The sequence below is a fragment of the Anguilla rostrata genome, chromosome 4 (assembly GCF_018555375.3).
Source record: "Anguilla rostrata isolate EN2019 chromosome 4, ASM1855537v3, whole genome shotgun sequence".
Classification (NCBI taxonomy): Eukaryota; Metazoa; Chordata; class Actinopteri; order Anguilliformes; family Anguillidae; genus Anguilla; species Anguilla rostrata.
The window spans coordinates 31,436,898-31,454,151 of NC_057936.1; the positions used below are offsets into that span (position 1 = coordinate 31,436,898).

General features: G+C 39.9%; 1 protein-coding gene across 7 annotated transcripts in view; it reads right to left on the minus strand.

Moving 5' to 3' along the window:
- The window catches only part of col11a1a (collagen, type XI, alpha 1a), a 93,413-nt gene that overhangs the window by 50,120 nt on the left and 26,039 nt on the right, over positions 1-17,254 (minus strand). For 5 of the 7 annotated variants that reach the window (XM_064332236.1, XM_064332235.1, XM_064332234.1 and 2 more), the window contains 14 exons: positions 13,600-13,665; positions 12,948-12,989; positions 12,616-12,678; positions 8,961-9,035; positions 8,509-8,592; positions 7,811-7,867; positions 5,971-6,024; positions 5,277-5,330; positions 4,566-4,619; positions 4,306-4,359; positions 2,528-2,581; positions 2,399-2,443; positions 1,309-1,362; positions 1,152-1,196 (listed from right to left, as the gene is read on the minus strand). In XM_064332236.1, the coding sequence (XP_064188306.1) occupies positions 1,152-1,196; positions 1,309-1,362; positions 2,399-2,443; positions 2,528-2,581; positions 4,306-4,359; positions 4,566-4,619; positions 5,277-5,330; positions 5,971-6,024; positions 7,811-7,867; positions 8,509-8,592; positions 8,961-9,035; positions 12,616-12,678; positions 12,948-12,989; positions 13,600-13,665 (801 nt within the window). Of the gene's footprint in view, positions 1-1,151; positions 1,197-1,308; positions 1,363-2,398; positions 2,444-2,527; positions 2,582-4,305; positions 4,360-4,565; positions 4,620-5,276; positions 5,331-5,970; positions 6,025-7,810; positions 7,868-8,508; positions 8,593-8,960; positions 9,036-12,615; positions 12,679-12,947; positions 12,990-13,599; positions 13,666-15,757; positions 16,061-17,254 lie in introns of all 7 variants that reach the window. The other 2 variants (XM_064332231.1, XM_064332230.1) reach the window with 1 other exon arrangement.

Consider the following 17,254-nt stretch of genomic DNA (forward strand, 5'->3'; position numbering starts at 1 on the left):
TCAAGTAGCTGATTAATAATTTCCTATGTAGCTTTGATATTACTCGCAGCGTTCTTAAACTAATCACTAAAGAACTTTTCTTTAGCCTCCCTAAGGAGATGAACGTATTTATTTTTGTAAGATTAAAAGTTTGCACAATTTAAACGTGTTGGAGATTAAATATATCCTTTGTATAGTTTGTTTTTGATTATGAAAGACTTCTGTAGTCCTGCACAGAACCAAGGATTATTACATTTTTAGCCAAATTCTTCAGAATGGGTAACTCATTAAAAGAATGAATGAAAATCAAACTATGTAAAACTCATAAATACTTAGTAAGCAGTGTCTGCACCACACTCCATATATACCTTTCAAAGGAAACTTTCTCCAACATGCATTATCATTAATTCTAACTGATTGGGTATATTGAATTTTCTGTAAGTGACTGGAGTATTATTACTGTTTTTATTGCTTCCATCTAACAAGACAACCTGAATGAGCAGTGAAGTGAGCAACCACAGGTAAAGACATTTGGCCACTGTTAGCTCCAAGGGCTAACTGAGAGTGGATGTTAAAATGAAAAAATAAATAAATAACATAAATATATTATGTGCATAATCTACAGTTATTTTACAAAATAAATAAAACATGTATTACCCTGTGTTATTAATGAAACTGTGTAATGTTAAAAATGCAATGAAATGTAAAATATTTCTGCGTGTGTGTGTGAGTGTATGTGCTTGTATATGTCTGTGCGTGCATGCGCATGTGCATGTATGTGTGACTGTGTGTATGCACATGGTTTATAGTTCTGGTGTGTATTGTGCTGATACTTGTTTTGAAGGTGGCCTGCTCCATAAATCCATTGAGTATGATAGAGCAGGTTCCCACTAGCTCCTGTCTCAGCTTTGTGTCTATTGGTAGATGGACATGCCAGTTATTTACACACTAGTCAACCAGGCCATGTTCTCATATGACTAATCTCCAGTGTGATTACGGACCAAACCACAGCTTTTAATGAGTACATGAGTACGTACATACACAAGTTATTCTGCAGAGCGGGGTAGAATACACTTGCTGTTGGGGCACATACCACATTTCTGACCATAGACACTATGCATTTCCGTAGGCTTGTTTTGCATTTTTTTAAAATTGAATAAATCTGTTCGTACCATGTTCCCTTTTGGACCGGGTGGGCCATCGACACCAGCAACACCCTGAGGAAACAGATGGAAGATAAAAGTTTTTTGAGTTCATGATGATACAAAATCATGTGAAATATCACTAAACATAAAAAAGTAAATGATGTCTCAATGTGAGAGTACATACAGGCTGTCCAGTAGGCCCGGGAGGTCCTCTAGGTCCCAGAAGCCCTCTTGGACCCTAATTGGCAATGAACAAAAAAGTCAACAAGCATATCACAAAAATATTAAACATGATTAAAAAAAGCATTAGGTAATTAACATGAGAAACTCTGTCAGGTGATGTCACTTGAAAACAGTTAGATGCTTATGAGGTCACTTAGGAAACCCTGCCCTCTAGTGGTATAATACAAACAGCTCATGATGTAAATGATCTTACGCTTTTGAGGCAAAACTTTTACTTTTAGCACAAATTGATTGTTTTTGTTTAATCCACCCTTTCTTGCTGGGTATAACTAGTGTGAAACTATTCAAAAAATAGAATTGCAATTAATTTCATAATTTGATACTGAGATAAGAGGGAGCCTGTGTGGAGTTTGCACTCTGGTTTCCTCTCACAGGCCAATGGCATACAGGTCAGGATAGAAGTCTAAATTACCTTTGGGGAATGTGAATGAATGTGTGAATGAACGGTGTGAAGGCCCTGCAATGAACTGGCGACCTGTCCAGGGTGTATTCCTGCCTTTCACTCAATATGTGTGCTGGGATAGGCTCCACCGCCCCCCCCCCCCCCCCAGACCCTTTGCCAAAGTAAGCATTTGAAAAAATGGATGGATGGATGATACTGAGATGGGATAATTCATAGAAATCCATGCCATCTTTAGATCTCACAAACAAGATGTTAACTAGACTGCCATTCAGCTGACCAACAACATTATCTTATTTTATTCACTTCTGTCAAGGAATATAATCCATTTAAGAAGAGCACTTTATTTAATCTCTTTAATCTCTTTTATTTATTCCAAGTAAAAACATGCCTCATATGGCATGGACAACGTAATTTAGCAATAGCAAGAAAGGTAGACCCCCAGCTAATACCAGTGGGTTGCAGCAGAGCAGTTACCAAATGCCAAATCTTAGAACACACAGACTGTGTGGAGACAGTGGACAGTGGAAGCTGTACCACAATGTCCATCTAAACAGGGCAGTAAAAAACTCTTTATATTTAGTTTTTGTTTTTTTGAAACTGATAAAGTGATATGTAAAAAAGTCCTTACGCTTTCTCCCGCCAGTCCCCTTGGTCCAATTTCACCATCCTCCCCCTGTAAGCACATTGAGAAATGTCAGCTTTCCTGAATGGACAGAGCACTCATTGGTTAGGAACAGAGGGGCACTGGGGCACTCACACGTGGACCGTCCTCTCCGGGAGCCCCAACGGGGCCTGCTGGTCCTAGTTCTCCCTGTCAGTAAGACAGCGACAGAGTGAGAGAGACAGAGAGAGAGAGAGAGAGGGTGAAAGAGAGAGAGACAGAGAGAGAGAGAGAGAGAGAGAGAGAGAGAGAGGGTGAAAGAGTGAGAGAGAGAGAAATATGTTATTATCATGGCTACTGGATTGGGTCTACAGTACCAGTGGGTCCATAACCACTATTTATAGCTCCTTTCTGCCTGGTCTTCTGAGCAGTGGCCTGTAATTACCCAGGCCAGGATTAGGAGCTCAGTACTGTAACTGAAAATATCTCCTCTGTGATCTGGGGCCTTGTCCCTCTCCCTCTGCGGCTCAGCCTCCCGATGCACTCTGTGAGGAGCTCCATTTGGTTCCTCTCTTTGAAAGCTTGTTTTAGCACACATTCAGCTGCAATAACCCCGATGGTCATAATTTTCGAGTGCTTATAGCCTTCCAGTCAAAGTTGAGTGTGTCTCGGCCTAAACTTCCTTAAACCTAATTCAACTTGTATTACGAAAAGTAGCCTCTGTCCCATTAAAATATAAATTCACACAGTTAGCACAAAGTTAATGTAACAAGGATAAAAAGAAGGGAATACTAAACTAGAGCTGAATGCCATAACCTACAAGGAAAAGGCTGTTGTCATTAAAAGAAGAACCATTTTGTATCCTCATAATGTAATCAGGAATAATCTTCTGGAGTTCAACACGAACAGATATAGGAATCAACAACTACTGCACATGCTGACTTCCTCTCAGTCTCAATATTATGTTTATATTAATCAATTAGAACCACAAAATTACTGTAAGAATAAGACTACTTTCAAACATAGTATTCCTTTAATCTTTTGGATACTGAGTCAACCGCGTTTTAGCAGGATAGTAAGTGTTTAGAAATGTAATCCAATAAATACCAAATTCCATTCTCACAGACAGACTGCACCATTGTTTGGTGAAACTACTAGAATGTATACTTGCTTATTATCCTATTCTCTAGATCCAGATATAATTTGTCAAGTCTTGCAAAATGGGAGACAGAGAAGTCCAATGTTTTGAAAACACATGCTGTGGGCCTGTGTTGGGCCTCATAGCTGTGAAGAATCTGAATGAGCCTGCATGATAGCTCTCAATTTGTAAAAATGAGGGAAATTCTAAAACGCATTTCAAAAATGTAGAATTTGACGGGTGTGAGAATTTTCAAGTGGCAGTGATTCCCTCCTTGTTGACGGCTGTGGCAGGCCACACATGTGCAAGCTTGACCATGTGATTGTTTACCACTACACTGGTCTTTTTTTAAAGTATCTAATGCTGATCAGGAATGGGCTGGAAAATACCCAAAGCATCAGGCTGGGATTCAATGATCATTTGTCCTTAATTTTGTCTAACAGAAGAAAGATTTAATTTTCTTTACAAACAGTTTGGCAAGTTCAATGATCACTAAAACTACCCCAGTGTCTTGGCCTCAAAATCAGGGCCTTTTGGTGCCCTGCAGACTATGACTGTCTCTACAGAAAAAAGATGCATTCGGTTATTGAGGTGAAGGGTATGTGATCTCCATCTACTTCCTGAACACTGACAACCTTCACCCGTTCTTTCTCTTTCTACCCAAAGCCCTCCTCGTCTATTGCTGTGTCTGATAGTTAACACTGACAGGACACCAGAGCAATGCATTTTTTTGGATAGTCACCCAAAGAAAACGTTTGCGCTACCGTCCGAAACCTTGAAACAGGTTGATACTCACCCTGTGTCCCTTCTCGCCGGGGAGACCAGGAAGTCCATCAAAGCCTCTGTCACCCTGCAAGGGACAAAGATACAGTGTTCTGCTGTGAGCCGTGAGGCTAAAATCCTCTCCCCCCGTCCCCTGACTCATCGGTCACAGGAACCATGAAACCGGCCTTGAATGAGGTACGTGTTCATCTGCAGCGCAATATCGCAGGTGGTCTGACACGTGCCACTGAAGCACACTTTGTTTAGATTTATGGAGGAGCAGAGATGCTACACCTTGGGTCCCGACTCCCCTGGCATTCCCCTGGCGCCGTCAGCTCCTGCCCGGCCCTGTCAGAATCAGTCAAAACACACACAATTGAAAAATACAGCCTACACAATGTGCTAAACTGCAGTGTGTACGTGAAGTGGCACCAACATTTCTGGATTAGCAGTGTGGGCTTGTGTGTGATTGAAACGCATAAGCAATGGAAAATGTTTATTTCACACAGTAAGCATTACTGTAAGCAGGTGAATTGCAGAGTTAATATTTTGGAGATCCTTCCTGTCACTAAAGCCCTTTAAGTCCTGTCCAAGCCGTGTCTGCCTCATTGGCTGAATGGCTGGTGTAGAGCAAACTGCTGGCTCAAGTAAGAGCGGCCAATTATACACCCGGAGGAACAGCTTTATTCAGTAGAGTCCCTGACAGGGCTGCCGGATTTGGCATTTTTAGACAGATTATTTGGGATGATTTTGCACATGTTAAATTGTAAAATGTTTGTTAATGTTTTGTTTCTTCCTTGCTGACTGCTAAGAGGAAATAATCTGCATTTTTAAAGTCTGACTGAAAATATGTAGTCCAGTTATGATATCCTTTGATAATGCCACACGCACACACACACAACCAATGTCTCTCTCACACACACACACACACACACACACACATACACACCCTCTGTCTCACGCACACACACACACACACACACACACACAGAAACGTTAGCTTACCCTTTTTCCTGGTTTTCCTTGCTGACCCTGAGGCCCTTGAATGCCCCTGGGACCCTACGATAGGCAGAGAATCAATCAGCAGTCATAGTGCCACACTGTCTGCAGGGACTGCCACTGTAGGCTATGAATCCCCTCTTTATTTTGCTCTTGCTGAAAGCTCTGGGGAAATGTATATATTTTGTATGGTTCACTGTCAGTCTGATGATCTAGCAAGGGATGGACAAACAAGTGCCTGAGTGTATGTTCTACTAGGGAAATGTAAAGGTGATCTATATAGTGTATACAGTCTCTAACAAGTACACTGACAAATTATTCTAACTAGTTTTAAACCAAAACTAAATAAATAATTGCTTTCATTTATCTTAAAAGCTTACTTTAAGCTATGAGTGCTTCTTTCCTTTTAAAATGAAAGTATGCATAAACTACTTTGCACATTAATATTATAATAATAATTATTATTATGTATTTACATTTCATATATATCTCTCCAAATCAGTATTTTTGTTCATAATGCAATTGAAATATTATACTTCTCTTCATTAACTGTACAGACAGTGACTTCGCTGCAAGTGCAGTTTCACATGTATTTCAATGTGGGCGCTGCATTACCTGGCCCTGCTGCTGCTACACTAACCAGCATGTTTCTGAATGTGGGTGATTTTACATTAACTGAACTGTGCTGCATGTCTCTCACCTGAGGCCCAGGATCTCCACTGTCACCTTTAAGACCACCCGGACCAGGAAGGCCCTGAAAGTAACACAAGTCAGACAGAAAAATGAGCTTGGATAAACAGAGTTTCACACACACACACCAGCTTGTGTGGGCTAAGGAAACAAGTCAGAGTGGGTGAGTGAGTAAGTAAGCGGGTGAGTAAGTAGCTGAGTGTATTTTAAAATATGTAATACCAATAAAGCATTTTAATTTGAATTTGTGTGAGTGAGTGAGTGAGCAAGTGAGTGAGCGAGTTAGTGAGTGATTGAGTGAGTGAGTTCTCTAGTTACAAGACTTCATGTGGTCAGGACAGAAATACAGTACATCAAACTAAACAGTAGGTGGCAATGTTTAGCAGGCCCAGGAGTTACAAACGATAGAGGTTTGTTGACACTAATTAGGGTATTGAACACCCCCTAATTATGTTACATATTTAAAAGTTACTTTTTGCTTCAGAAGAGAAATAAAAAAAGGTCATTTCAGTATTTCTATCAATGAGCACAAACAAAATCAAACCAAGCAAATTAATTGTCTCTCTAGTGCCACCCTATGTCATATATTTAAAATTATCCATATCATTGAATTATTGCAAATAGAAATATTGCAACTGAAAAAAAACTGTTTATTAACATGAATGAGGACAATCTCACCATCACTGTCTATCTAAAATTTAATTATTCAGGCCCAGGTTGCATGTACGGTAGAATAAATAATATAGTGCGTACCCTGCAATTTCAATCATTCCTCAAAGGTATTCAAAGGTAGTCATTTGATAATTACCACCACAATGTTGACTCCATAAATGTTATGAATTATTCTTTGACGTCTTAAAGAAATTAAACTCTCAAGTGTTTGGAAATACAACATCCTTTTTAGAAGTGCTTTTAGTTATATACCAGACTCCTATTGACACTTTTGGACTGGGCATAATGTTCATTAAAGAGACAGCTATAATCGACAATTTAGGAGAACTGCCCACAGACTAAATAAGCACTTTTTTTTCAATGACAACCTTGGTTTTAAATGTAGACCAAAATAATGTGGAGTGGTTTTTTCCCTTTTACCTTTCCCTATGTACCTAAACACTGCTAAGTCGAAATACAGTGAGAAGGGCCTGACAAATGCAGAATGTGAATCTACCAGGGATTTGCATAGAAAAGCTTTGCGGGCAGTGAAAAAAAAAACAATGAAAATGGCCATTGTTCACCACTAAGATGTAACCGACAGATTAATGTATCAGTGACAACACACAGAGCCAAATCATAAAGTTTATATCCTTTTTATAACCCTGTCTTACATAATAAAGCTGCTAACCCCTCTGGGGAACAAAATCTGCATTGCTTTGCCTGTAGTGCCTTGCCTCAACTTAAATTGAAGATCAAGTATCAACAAGTCCTTGGAGCCAGAGGACAGAGAGGGAACACTTTTCTCTTGGCAGTGGGGGTAGAGAGATGAAGCAGGGAGATACGGCAGCCATTAAGCAGGCAGGCTATTGGGCTGAGGACAGTGGGGACGGCCTAATAACACTGGTGAGAAATGACAGAACCTTCAGCTACGCACTGGGGTGGAGAGAAGAAAGGCACCTGCTACGGCTGTGTACTGCCCAACACCTACTGCACAGCTCGCTATTGGATTAGCGTATGCACTGATCACAAAGAACATGCGGGCAGCGCGCATGAATAAAACGCATCAGAATGAACCCTCTGTTGAACACACGTGTGTAAGGGATAGAAGGAGAGGCAGGAAAGGGAGGATCATACACTGTATTTCTCAGTAACAGACACTGCAGGAAAGTTTCTCTCAAAAGCAGTGGAAGACTTACCACAGGCCCAGATCTTCCTGTCAGACCCATGGGGCCTGGAGGACCTCGCATGGCAAGCTGGGGAAGACAAACAACCAATCAGAACACAGCCACACTCTCTAGAACTTCACACATTTACATGCATGACAGAACAGTCACATTCTCCCCAGCTCCATATCATTTACTGTTTATATGCACGACACATCCCTCTAAAAAACTGGGTCTATACACAGTTCTATCATTTTCAAACAATGACATTAATTGGCCCATGTATGCTGATAAGTCAAAGAAACACAGGAAATCAACTTAGCAAAAAATCAAAAAAATGTACTATTTAAAAATAGTATTTACTTTCAGAAATTAGTAGAACAAATGGCTACATTCACAAATTCTTTGAAAAATCTGTGCATTTACACAGTCACACAGAACAGGGTGATGCTGACCATGCCTGCTTTCCACACTTCCCCTAGCCTCTAACACCTGTTCCATTAGCCACATGTGGGTCGTGAACCCCTGTGGTATTTTTAACTGTGTCCTACATCTGTCCAAACAGGCTGCCTTCCCAGAAACTCTCAGCATGACTTGTTTTAGCACGACCAAGGTTGAGCAAACCCACCCCGAGGTAATAAAAGCCCCTAATGTGGGCTGGGACTGCCCAAGCAGCTGTGAAAAGCACGGGGCCATTTGCCCAGATTTCCCGCGGGGGCCGGCGTACTCACCCTGGCCTGGGAGAGGATGGCCTGAGCCTGGGCCTCCTGGGCGGAAACCACCGGGCCCTTCTCACCGTCCCCACCGAAGCGGAACTGTCAGGCGGAAACAAGGGCCTTTTCTCACTCCGGGAAACGCACATGACTTTCTAATGCACATCTTTTAGCGCCTCACACCACCCAACTGCACCTTCTACAGGTGCCACAGTGGTCTTATGGACTCTGCATCTTCACAGTCGCTAACACATTTGTGAACCCAAGACTTTGGGAGAAGTTTTTAACAATGAAAATGGGGCAATTTCATCCTAAAAAATGGCCAGGATTCCATTAAAATGTGTTTTTTGCATTGACTAATAAATAAAAGAAAGAGGAGCTAAGTAAATGCAATATGAATTGAGACACTCTGGCTCAGAATGGGATGTATGTGTTCAGGCTACACAGACCAGGACAGTAGAGGGACTTACTGGAAGCATCAGCATGGTGCCTGGAGGCCCTGGTAAGCCATCTGCACCTGGAAGACCAGCACGCCCAGCAGCACCCTGTAGATTAGAGAGAGGGAGGGAGGGAGGGAGGGAGGGAGAGAGAGAGAGAGAGAGAGAGAGAGAGAGAGAGAGAGAGAGAGAGAGAGAGAGAGATCCATCAGGGTGAGAACCACTCAGGTAAAGACCTGTCACATCATATTAGGAATTCTCTGCTTTAATTACATTACAGCGCAATTTAAAGAAAGGCAGAACATTTTATAGTGCCTTCACAACACACTGTGGACATCTGAAAATGAAACTTGACAATATTCCAAAGCACCAGGAAACTATGATAAATTAGTACATGCCTGTCACTATAATTGGTACAGATGAGTCAGTGCTTCATTAAATTAGCAAGTGTGCTGATCCAGGGAAACATACATAGATATAAACAGGGTTTTGAACCCCTGACCCTCTGGTCCTGTGACCAAAGATAATTCCATAGTGTTTCCCCAGTTTGTGAAACACCATTATGGCAAACATATGCTATTTATAAATCATCATATATTGGTGAGGTGTGCGTGGGTATGGGAGTGCAAAGCTGAGACAGGGTCCCACATGAGGTAGAATACTTTTATCTGGCACTTCACTCAAAAAATAAAGAACACAAATGCACACACAAACACACACATGTGCACATGCACACATATGTATGCACATACACCCACCACAGTACCATAATGCACACACAGAATCCAATCAAAGACTCTCTATGGCTGAGCTGCCCAACACGACCCATGACATCCAAAAATCCTCATGTGTGTCTGGGCTGAAAGCATGTTGGCTCACTGCAGCGCACAGTGGAGACTTGTTTACACAGTAATGACTGGCATCATTTGAGGGCTCTCCACGTGTACCTCACGGCACAGTGTTAGTTTATAAGTCCTAGTCTGTAACTCCAGACCAAACGCAGAATTGCCATGTAGTCTTTTTATGCTGCACATTTAACATACTACACCTCATAATTATCTCTTCAACTTGATGAACAACTGAACCCTTTCCAAGACGAATGTGCAAGAATGCACCCAGGCAAAAATAATGTAACTTTATTTCAGTTTTTTCTAAAATTTGAGGTCTGCATGTACTGTTATCGGTATACTATGTATTTTTGAGCTACAGCAAAATGCTATTATTGAAGAAATAATATAAATTACATTAACTTTTTTTATTTTAAATGTTTAAATTTGCATTGGTTAATCAGTAAAGTGAACACAGAATTGCCCTATATTCCTTGGAACACCATTTTTGATGTCAATTTTGCCCTAAATGATCACTATTATGCAGGAATCTATGTCAGTTGTGCACCTTGTTATGTTTTTTACTACAGCGGATTCCTTACTTGTTTTGTTGTGAAGAATAATATGAACATTATACCTATATTTTCTCACTTTTTATAAGTAAGAATAAATAATAAGTGTAAGTGTAAGAGAATAGGCAAATATGTGAATGCCAATTTTTCTCCAACGAATTAGCTTTCAGTTGGCTGATCACACCCTCTCATATTACTCATGATCCTTCATTCCCACATGTTCTCTAATGAAGATACTCAAGGCAATGAATTCACTGAGAGCACAGACACAGCACCATCTAGTGCACATGTCTTTTACAGTGCATATGGCATGAACCACTTCAAAATTACAGACCGTGGACAGTGAGATAAACAAACAGTAATTTTACATGACAAAAATGTCAGTTTTAATCATGTGACCCATCACAGTGAAAGGAACCCCGGTGCATTGACTGGCAGAAATCTCATGGCAATCATCCAAACCCAGTTTTTTTGGCATTCATTTCAGTAGTTGATTGTTGGAACTGGTTTTGCTTTTGGCACAAGGAGGGGGTCATAGAATTTTTGAACAGTAATTAAGGCTTTGTCCAAGAAATCATTTGTGATAGTGAAAAACCCTCTGGTTTTCCCCTGCCCTGTAGTCATACATTTATCAATAGGCACAGATTTAAGTGGGGATGTGTTCCCCTCATCTATGTCAATCATAAGGACAAACTGCCATGCCCAATAATTTCCTTATATCCAACATTTGTCCAATCAATTTTGTCAGCACTACATTGTGTTTATGCTGTTTTCACATGCTCTTGTTTCCTGTCTCAGACTCCTCTATCCCCCACAAAAAAGATAAAATTAAATAAAATAATTCACTGGCTTTGTAAAGGAGAAGATATTAACAATTAGCAACAACACAGTTTGATTTAATTAATTTTAAATTCCCTGTAAATAGACAGTACAGGTACTGTGTTTTTCCCTCCTCACTCTGCAACAGCCAATGCTCCACTCTCAATGATCGCCTATTTTTCCACATGTAAGGATTGTCATTCTCTGCAAACTGTCCAAAAGAACTTGAAATGTTCATGTTCTTTTCCACTGGGTGGGAACCTTCAGCTAATTTTATTTTACTCTGACATTCTAACATTTGCTGTCAGCAAACTCTGTTCATTTTACAGAGATGGTTTCAGTTTTCCACATTCCCTGTACATAGGACGCAGTCAATTTCACCTTTCAGTTTGTAATCAAGGAGATCAAAAATGGAACCATCCATAACTATTTCTGACATAATGTGGCTGTAAGAGGATAAACTGTCCTTCAATAGATGTACAAAGTCTGATTAAGAAGAATTTGTGTCTAATTAAGAACAAATAGCAACTCATTATAATACAGAGCTTGTTACTGTGATTGGAATAAAAACCAGCATACGCAGTGGGTCGCCAGGACTAGGGATGAGAAACACTGTGATATGGCACTGTATCTGTGTGTGTGTGTGTGTGTGTGCGTGTGCATGTGTGTGTTTGCGTTTATGTGTGTGTGTGTGCGTGTGAGTGCATGTGTGTATGCGTGTGCGTGTGTGTGTGTGTTTGTGCCTGATTGTGTGGGGGGTGTCAAGGATATTGATAGCCTGTGGACCAATGGTCTAAGGAGTCCTCACCAACATTAATATCAAGCCTACGCCCTTTATGTGTTTCCCCCCCCTCATTCTGCAACAGCTGCATGCTCCCCTCTCAAGGATTGCCTATTTTCTCACATGATTTTCGTTCTATGCAAAATGTCCTAAATAACATGAAATGTTCATGTTCTTTTTCACTGGGTGGGAACATGTAGGTAATTTTATTTTCCTCTGACATTCAACACAAATTATAAATTGGTTTGCAGCACAAACATATGTCTTATTTCCGTAAAAATTTGTAGAAATTTTTCTACACAGGCATGTGTGTACAGTTCTGTCATAGTTCAGACTACGTCTTAGCCTTATAAAAATTAATATAATTCAGCAAACACCGATAACTTGGACAAGACATTATTGATCAAAAGACATCTTGAGAAAAATAATAATGTACCACGTTATGATTTTTCTCAAGAAAAATCCCTCAAAAGTCATTTTAGGAGGCCCATTTGATATTGCTCACAGTCACTATGAAGAGCATCAAGACAGAAACTCAGAAAAGAGTCGTGGGGCCTAAAAGGCAGCTAAGACTACATGATGTGCCATAGAAGGATGCACACTAGAGTCTGTAATGAGAAACTGAAGCACATGTGATATCCTATGTCCACTGCGAGCTAAGTTGGCCAGAGACTGAAATAGCAACTTACCCTGTCGCCAGGATCACCAGAAACGCCAGGAGGTCCATGTAGACCTGGGGGGCCTGGAAGACCCTAAGGAATCACAACCCAGTCAAACTATTATGTGGAAGAACAGATTTTTTAAAGCCTTACTTCTACATTGCAATCCATCATACTTTCCTCAAGGCAAGAGACTACAATGCTTCAAGGAATTCCATTTTTGGGAAAATCGATCTACAATAATTGGATCTAGTTCTTTTAGTCAGGGAGTTATATGCTGGTTCTTCTACTAACAGTACTAGAAGAATGTGTGAAATCTGCCACTTTTAAATAATAGAGTTCTGGAAGCATGTGACACTCACGGCGGGGCCTGGTGGTCCAGGGGGTCCTTCTATCAGCATTCCCTAAAACAGTAAAACCAGTTGTGTTTACAACCGACCACAAATCTCCAGACAGTGAGAGAGGAAAATGAGACTAAGAGATAAAGTCTTTATTGTCCTTTGGTAATGTTTATCCTTATGTATAAAATATTAATTTAACCCTCCTGTTATGTTGCGGGTCAAATTGACCCTTTTTAAAGTTTGAAAATCTAGGAAAAATACTTAAAATTATTTTTTCAGTATGAAACTTCTTTTACTGGCCTTAATTAGTGTAATCAACATTTTAAATGAAAATGGTTCATTTCATGTATTTGCAAACCCCCCCTGTATGGGGATTGACCCGGGAACATTTTTGCTGTACCTAAAAAATGAACAGAACAGGAGGGTTAAGATGTTCAAATCAAATCATTACCAGCACAGACATTGCTCTGATACAAAATATTGGTCCCACTAAAACTATTGTAAATGAATGAATGAATGAATGAATGAATGAATGAATGAATAAATAAATACAGAGTATCAAAACTGAAAAGCTTTTCATTTCATTATCTTTTGATTTGCACATTGGCCTTTCTGTATGCAGACATGCTCTCTGTGTGATGTCATGCTTGGTACGGGTCATGGGGTCACTTACGGGTTCAATGACAGCTGGTTCACCTTTCTCCCCCTTCTCACCAAAATAGCCAGTGCCGCCTCCAACCTACAAACAACAGATTGAGGATGACATATGCTTCCTCTGCTGAACTCACAGAAACAATGATGGTGTCTGACAGTAAAGCAGGTGCATATGAGTAAATATTGAATGAATCTGTGTAAGAATAGATTACTGGGCAGTGTGTGCACTCAATGTGGGATGCAACATAACAAACAAATTGATCCCATCATTGAGATTTAATTATGAGATTTAACTAGCAAAAGCATGTGAAATTCTTATCATCTTGAAATTTTAGAGGAAAAATGGGCGATAAATGGTAAATGAAAGTAAATTGTGGAATGGGTGTTCAGAACTTGTGGAGCCACACTTCATGAGCAACCATCCAAAAGAAAACTGTATTGTATAAGCAGTTTTTCTTTTTCATATGGGTAGTTCTAATTATCAGTGTATTTATTGGTGGCATAAAATAAATGGCTTTAAACATTTTGTCATGAATGTATGACATTCTTACACAGATGCAATACAGAGAGCAGCGTGACAGTTAGTTCAGAAAACACAAGATTGAGAGGCTGGAAGATAAACAGGCAAAACATGTGAGCACTGAGGCACCTGTGATTTACCCAGTGAACTTGAAATGAATGTCTGGGTCATTGCACTCATAAGATTGTACTGTTTCCCAAGACCATGTGAAATATTTCAATACAAACCAGTCTTTTAATGATCCAAATTAACAAAATAAATTCATGGATGTCAGTCAAATAAACAAACAAAATATAGTGAAAGCGAGTGCAGCCATCACGCTTAGCCTTCAGTTCCCAAATTATCTAATTTAACAGCTACCTGACTGATGCTACCTCTGGATTTTCTATGGTAAAAATTCCATTGTTTATCCATTTGTTACTTACTGGGATTACATTTCTGAACATATCATAGTTTTCATATTTATTGTGTTAGTCATGTATGTGTAATTCATAAAACTGAATTGAATTTTTCCCACAGTTATGGAAAACACAAATGTTTACTTTAGAAGTCTGCACCAGGGTTTTTTCAATAGAAAGGTAACTTTGGGAGTACAGTATTTTAAGATGCAAGCATGTAGAACCACAGTAGGGCTGAACCTGAGCTGGAGCTGCCAGCTGATGTTATTTCTGCAATTATTTCACAATTATCTCACTTGAGTGACAGTCAAGAATTGAACCAATCAGTGCACAGGAAACTCACATCCTCATGCCAAAAGTGTAAAGTTCACAGACCGACTGCTGTGGTCTATGCCTACATCTCCAATGAGGATGTAAGACCTCACAGAGAGCTAGAGGACTGTAGAAGACTGCAGTAATGAGGAGTCAGGCAGAAGCAGACACTGTTTGATTTACTGTCTCACAGGCACACAACCGTCCATGGAAAAAGTTACTCAGGTAACAGACAAAAACGTGGATAATATGCCTTTATTTTTTATTTCTGAAAGGCACCACTTAAATAGCACTGTTTAGAAGCACTTCCTGTCATGACGGGAGAATATGCTCCTCGCTGACTCTATGGTCTCATATCTGAGCCAAGGATAAGTGGGAGGGTTAAAGAAGGTGAGAGATAAATCACGTTTTCTGTGCCCTGCAGGTCGAGTAGAAGGGTGTGTGTTCACAGACAGCTGGGTCTTTGGTATGGAGTAATTGCCATGTCTTCAGGCCTTGTGATAAATAAGGCACTGACAGAACACTGGATACAGCTGCAGTCAGAGACAGAGAGGGGGACTTAGGGGGACTTAAATACATCTTCTGGAAGGCTCAGTGGAAAGTATTTTTGGGTGTGTGCATGTGTGTGTTCAGCAGGGGCGGGCAGGGGTTGTCCTTAATGTATTATGCATGGGCAAACACCACAAAACATTGGGAATTTACCAATGCTTCCTGTTGGCATTCCTCGGGCTATCATAAATTTTCGTACGAGATCAATTACATAACAACCTGTGACACAAACTTGGCAGGTCTGCCACTCAAAGCTCAATACTGAGGTTTCAAAAGCAGGCTTAACAGACAACATGAAGTGACAATGACAAATTCATGACCACGCATGAGGTCCTAACTGGCGGGGACAGTGAAACCACCCAAAATCATGCATTATGGGGGCCATTGGGGGCACTTACCTTGCTGTCTGTGATGTCAGTCTCCGCAGGGGCACCAGGCCCAATCTCATCCTCATAAGTGGAGGCGGTAGGCCCCCCCTCGTTTGTGCCATACTCGTCATACAACCCGTAATCGTACTGCTTTTTATCAAACTCAGCTGTATCGTACTCCTTAAGGTCATACTCCTTAAAGTCATATGAATCGGTCGACGGGTCCACACTGTCCTGGGTCTGGGCCTCCACCGTCTCCGGCGCCATGGTGGGTTCTGGACCGACATGGTCCACTCCAGTAATATAGTCATCAACAATTTCCTCTTCTGCAGCCTTAGCATACCCAAGCCATGAAGCAGAGGGTTGAGCAATGGAGGGAACATGGTTGTTAGTTAAGCAGTTAAAGCCTGGACTATGTATTCATATTCTACAGCTCAGCAGATAAATGAATCAGAGATGATGAATATAAAAAGCGGTATTGTTGATATAATTTGGATGGTAACAGGGTAACACCTTATTTTAAGCCCATTCAACTATATGCCTAGGATACTATTTGAAAAAAATACAAAAATATATGTCAAATATATATGTATTTCCTTTAAAAAAAGAAAGTGGATAATAATAATCATAATAAAATATAGCAAGAGGGAAAAGAAGAGTTTCTAATATGCTCATAGCATCAAATAAAAAACTCTACATTGAGTCGTACGCCCTTGAAATATAACCACGTGATTGACCAAGGGGTTCAAATAAAGTGTTACCATGATAATTTGAGAAAGCATGAGTTTTTATGATCAAATATAAATCAATCATACAGGTCTAAGACAGACTTCATACCTATTTAAGTCTCTCTTTTCAGACCAGTATACATAATAAACATTTCGTTTGGCATTGAAATTATGTACAGAGGTAGAAAAAAGGACAAAAATAGTTTTCTGAAGTAAGTCTGAAATGACACTGAAAGCATGTTTTATAAATGGCTTGTGATGAAAATCTTAACAATAGAGATGTGTAAAAATGCAGAGGAAATCTGAATTGCAACATGTGGGTTGGTGTAAAATCCAAATTCAAAAAGCAGTATTATCTGTAAAATAAAATATTTGTTGACCCACTTCTCACTTCTGAATATTATCTCAAATACTTTCCAAAGAAATATCCTTATTTGTAGTCCTTTAAAAGGGCTGAAACATACCCCAAAATCTTATTTTTAAAAATCATGTTTTATTTGAGTATTTAAAAGGGGTGCTGAAATTCTCTGCATTTACCAAAACTCTATGTCCACAAATCAACAATTGTAACACATTCACAGTATGCAGTGGGCAGAGACTATATGCAGGGTTTTGCTTTTCATTCAGTTGAGCTCCAGAATAAAATTGGAATGTTTAATGAGTTTAATTAAATTGATGGATTTAGACCATCATGAATTACGACAAATAACTAATTATTACTATTGCCAAATAAAGTTAATAAAAATAAATAAAATTATAGTTGATGACTGATTGCTGGCCTGTGGGTTCTTTTGAGCCC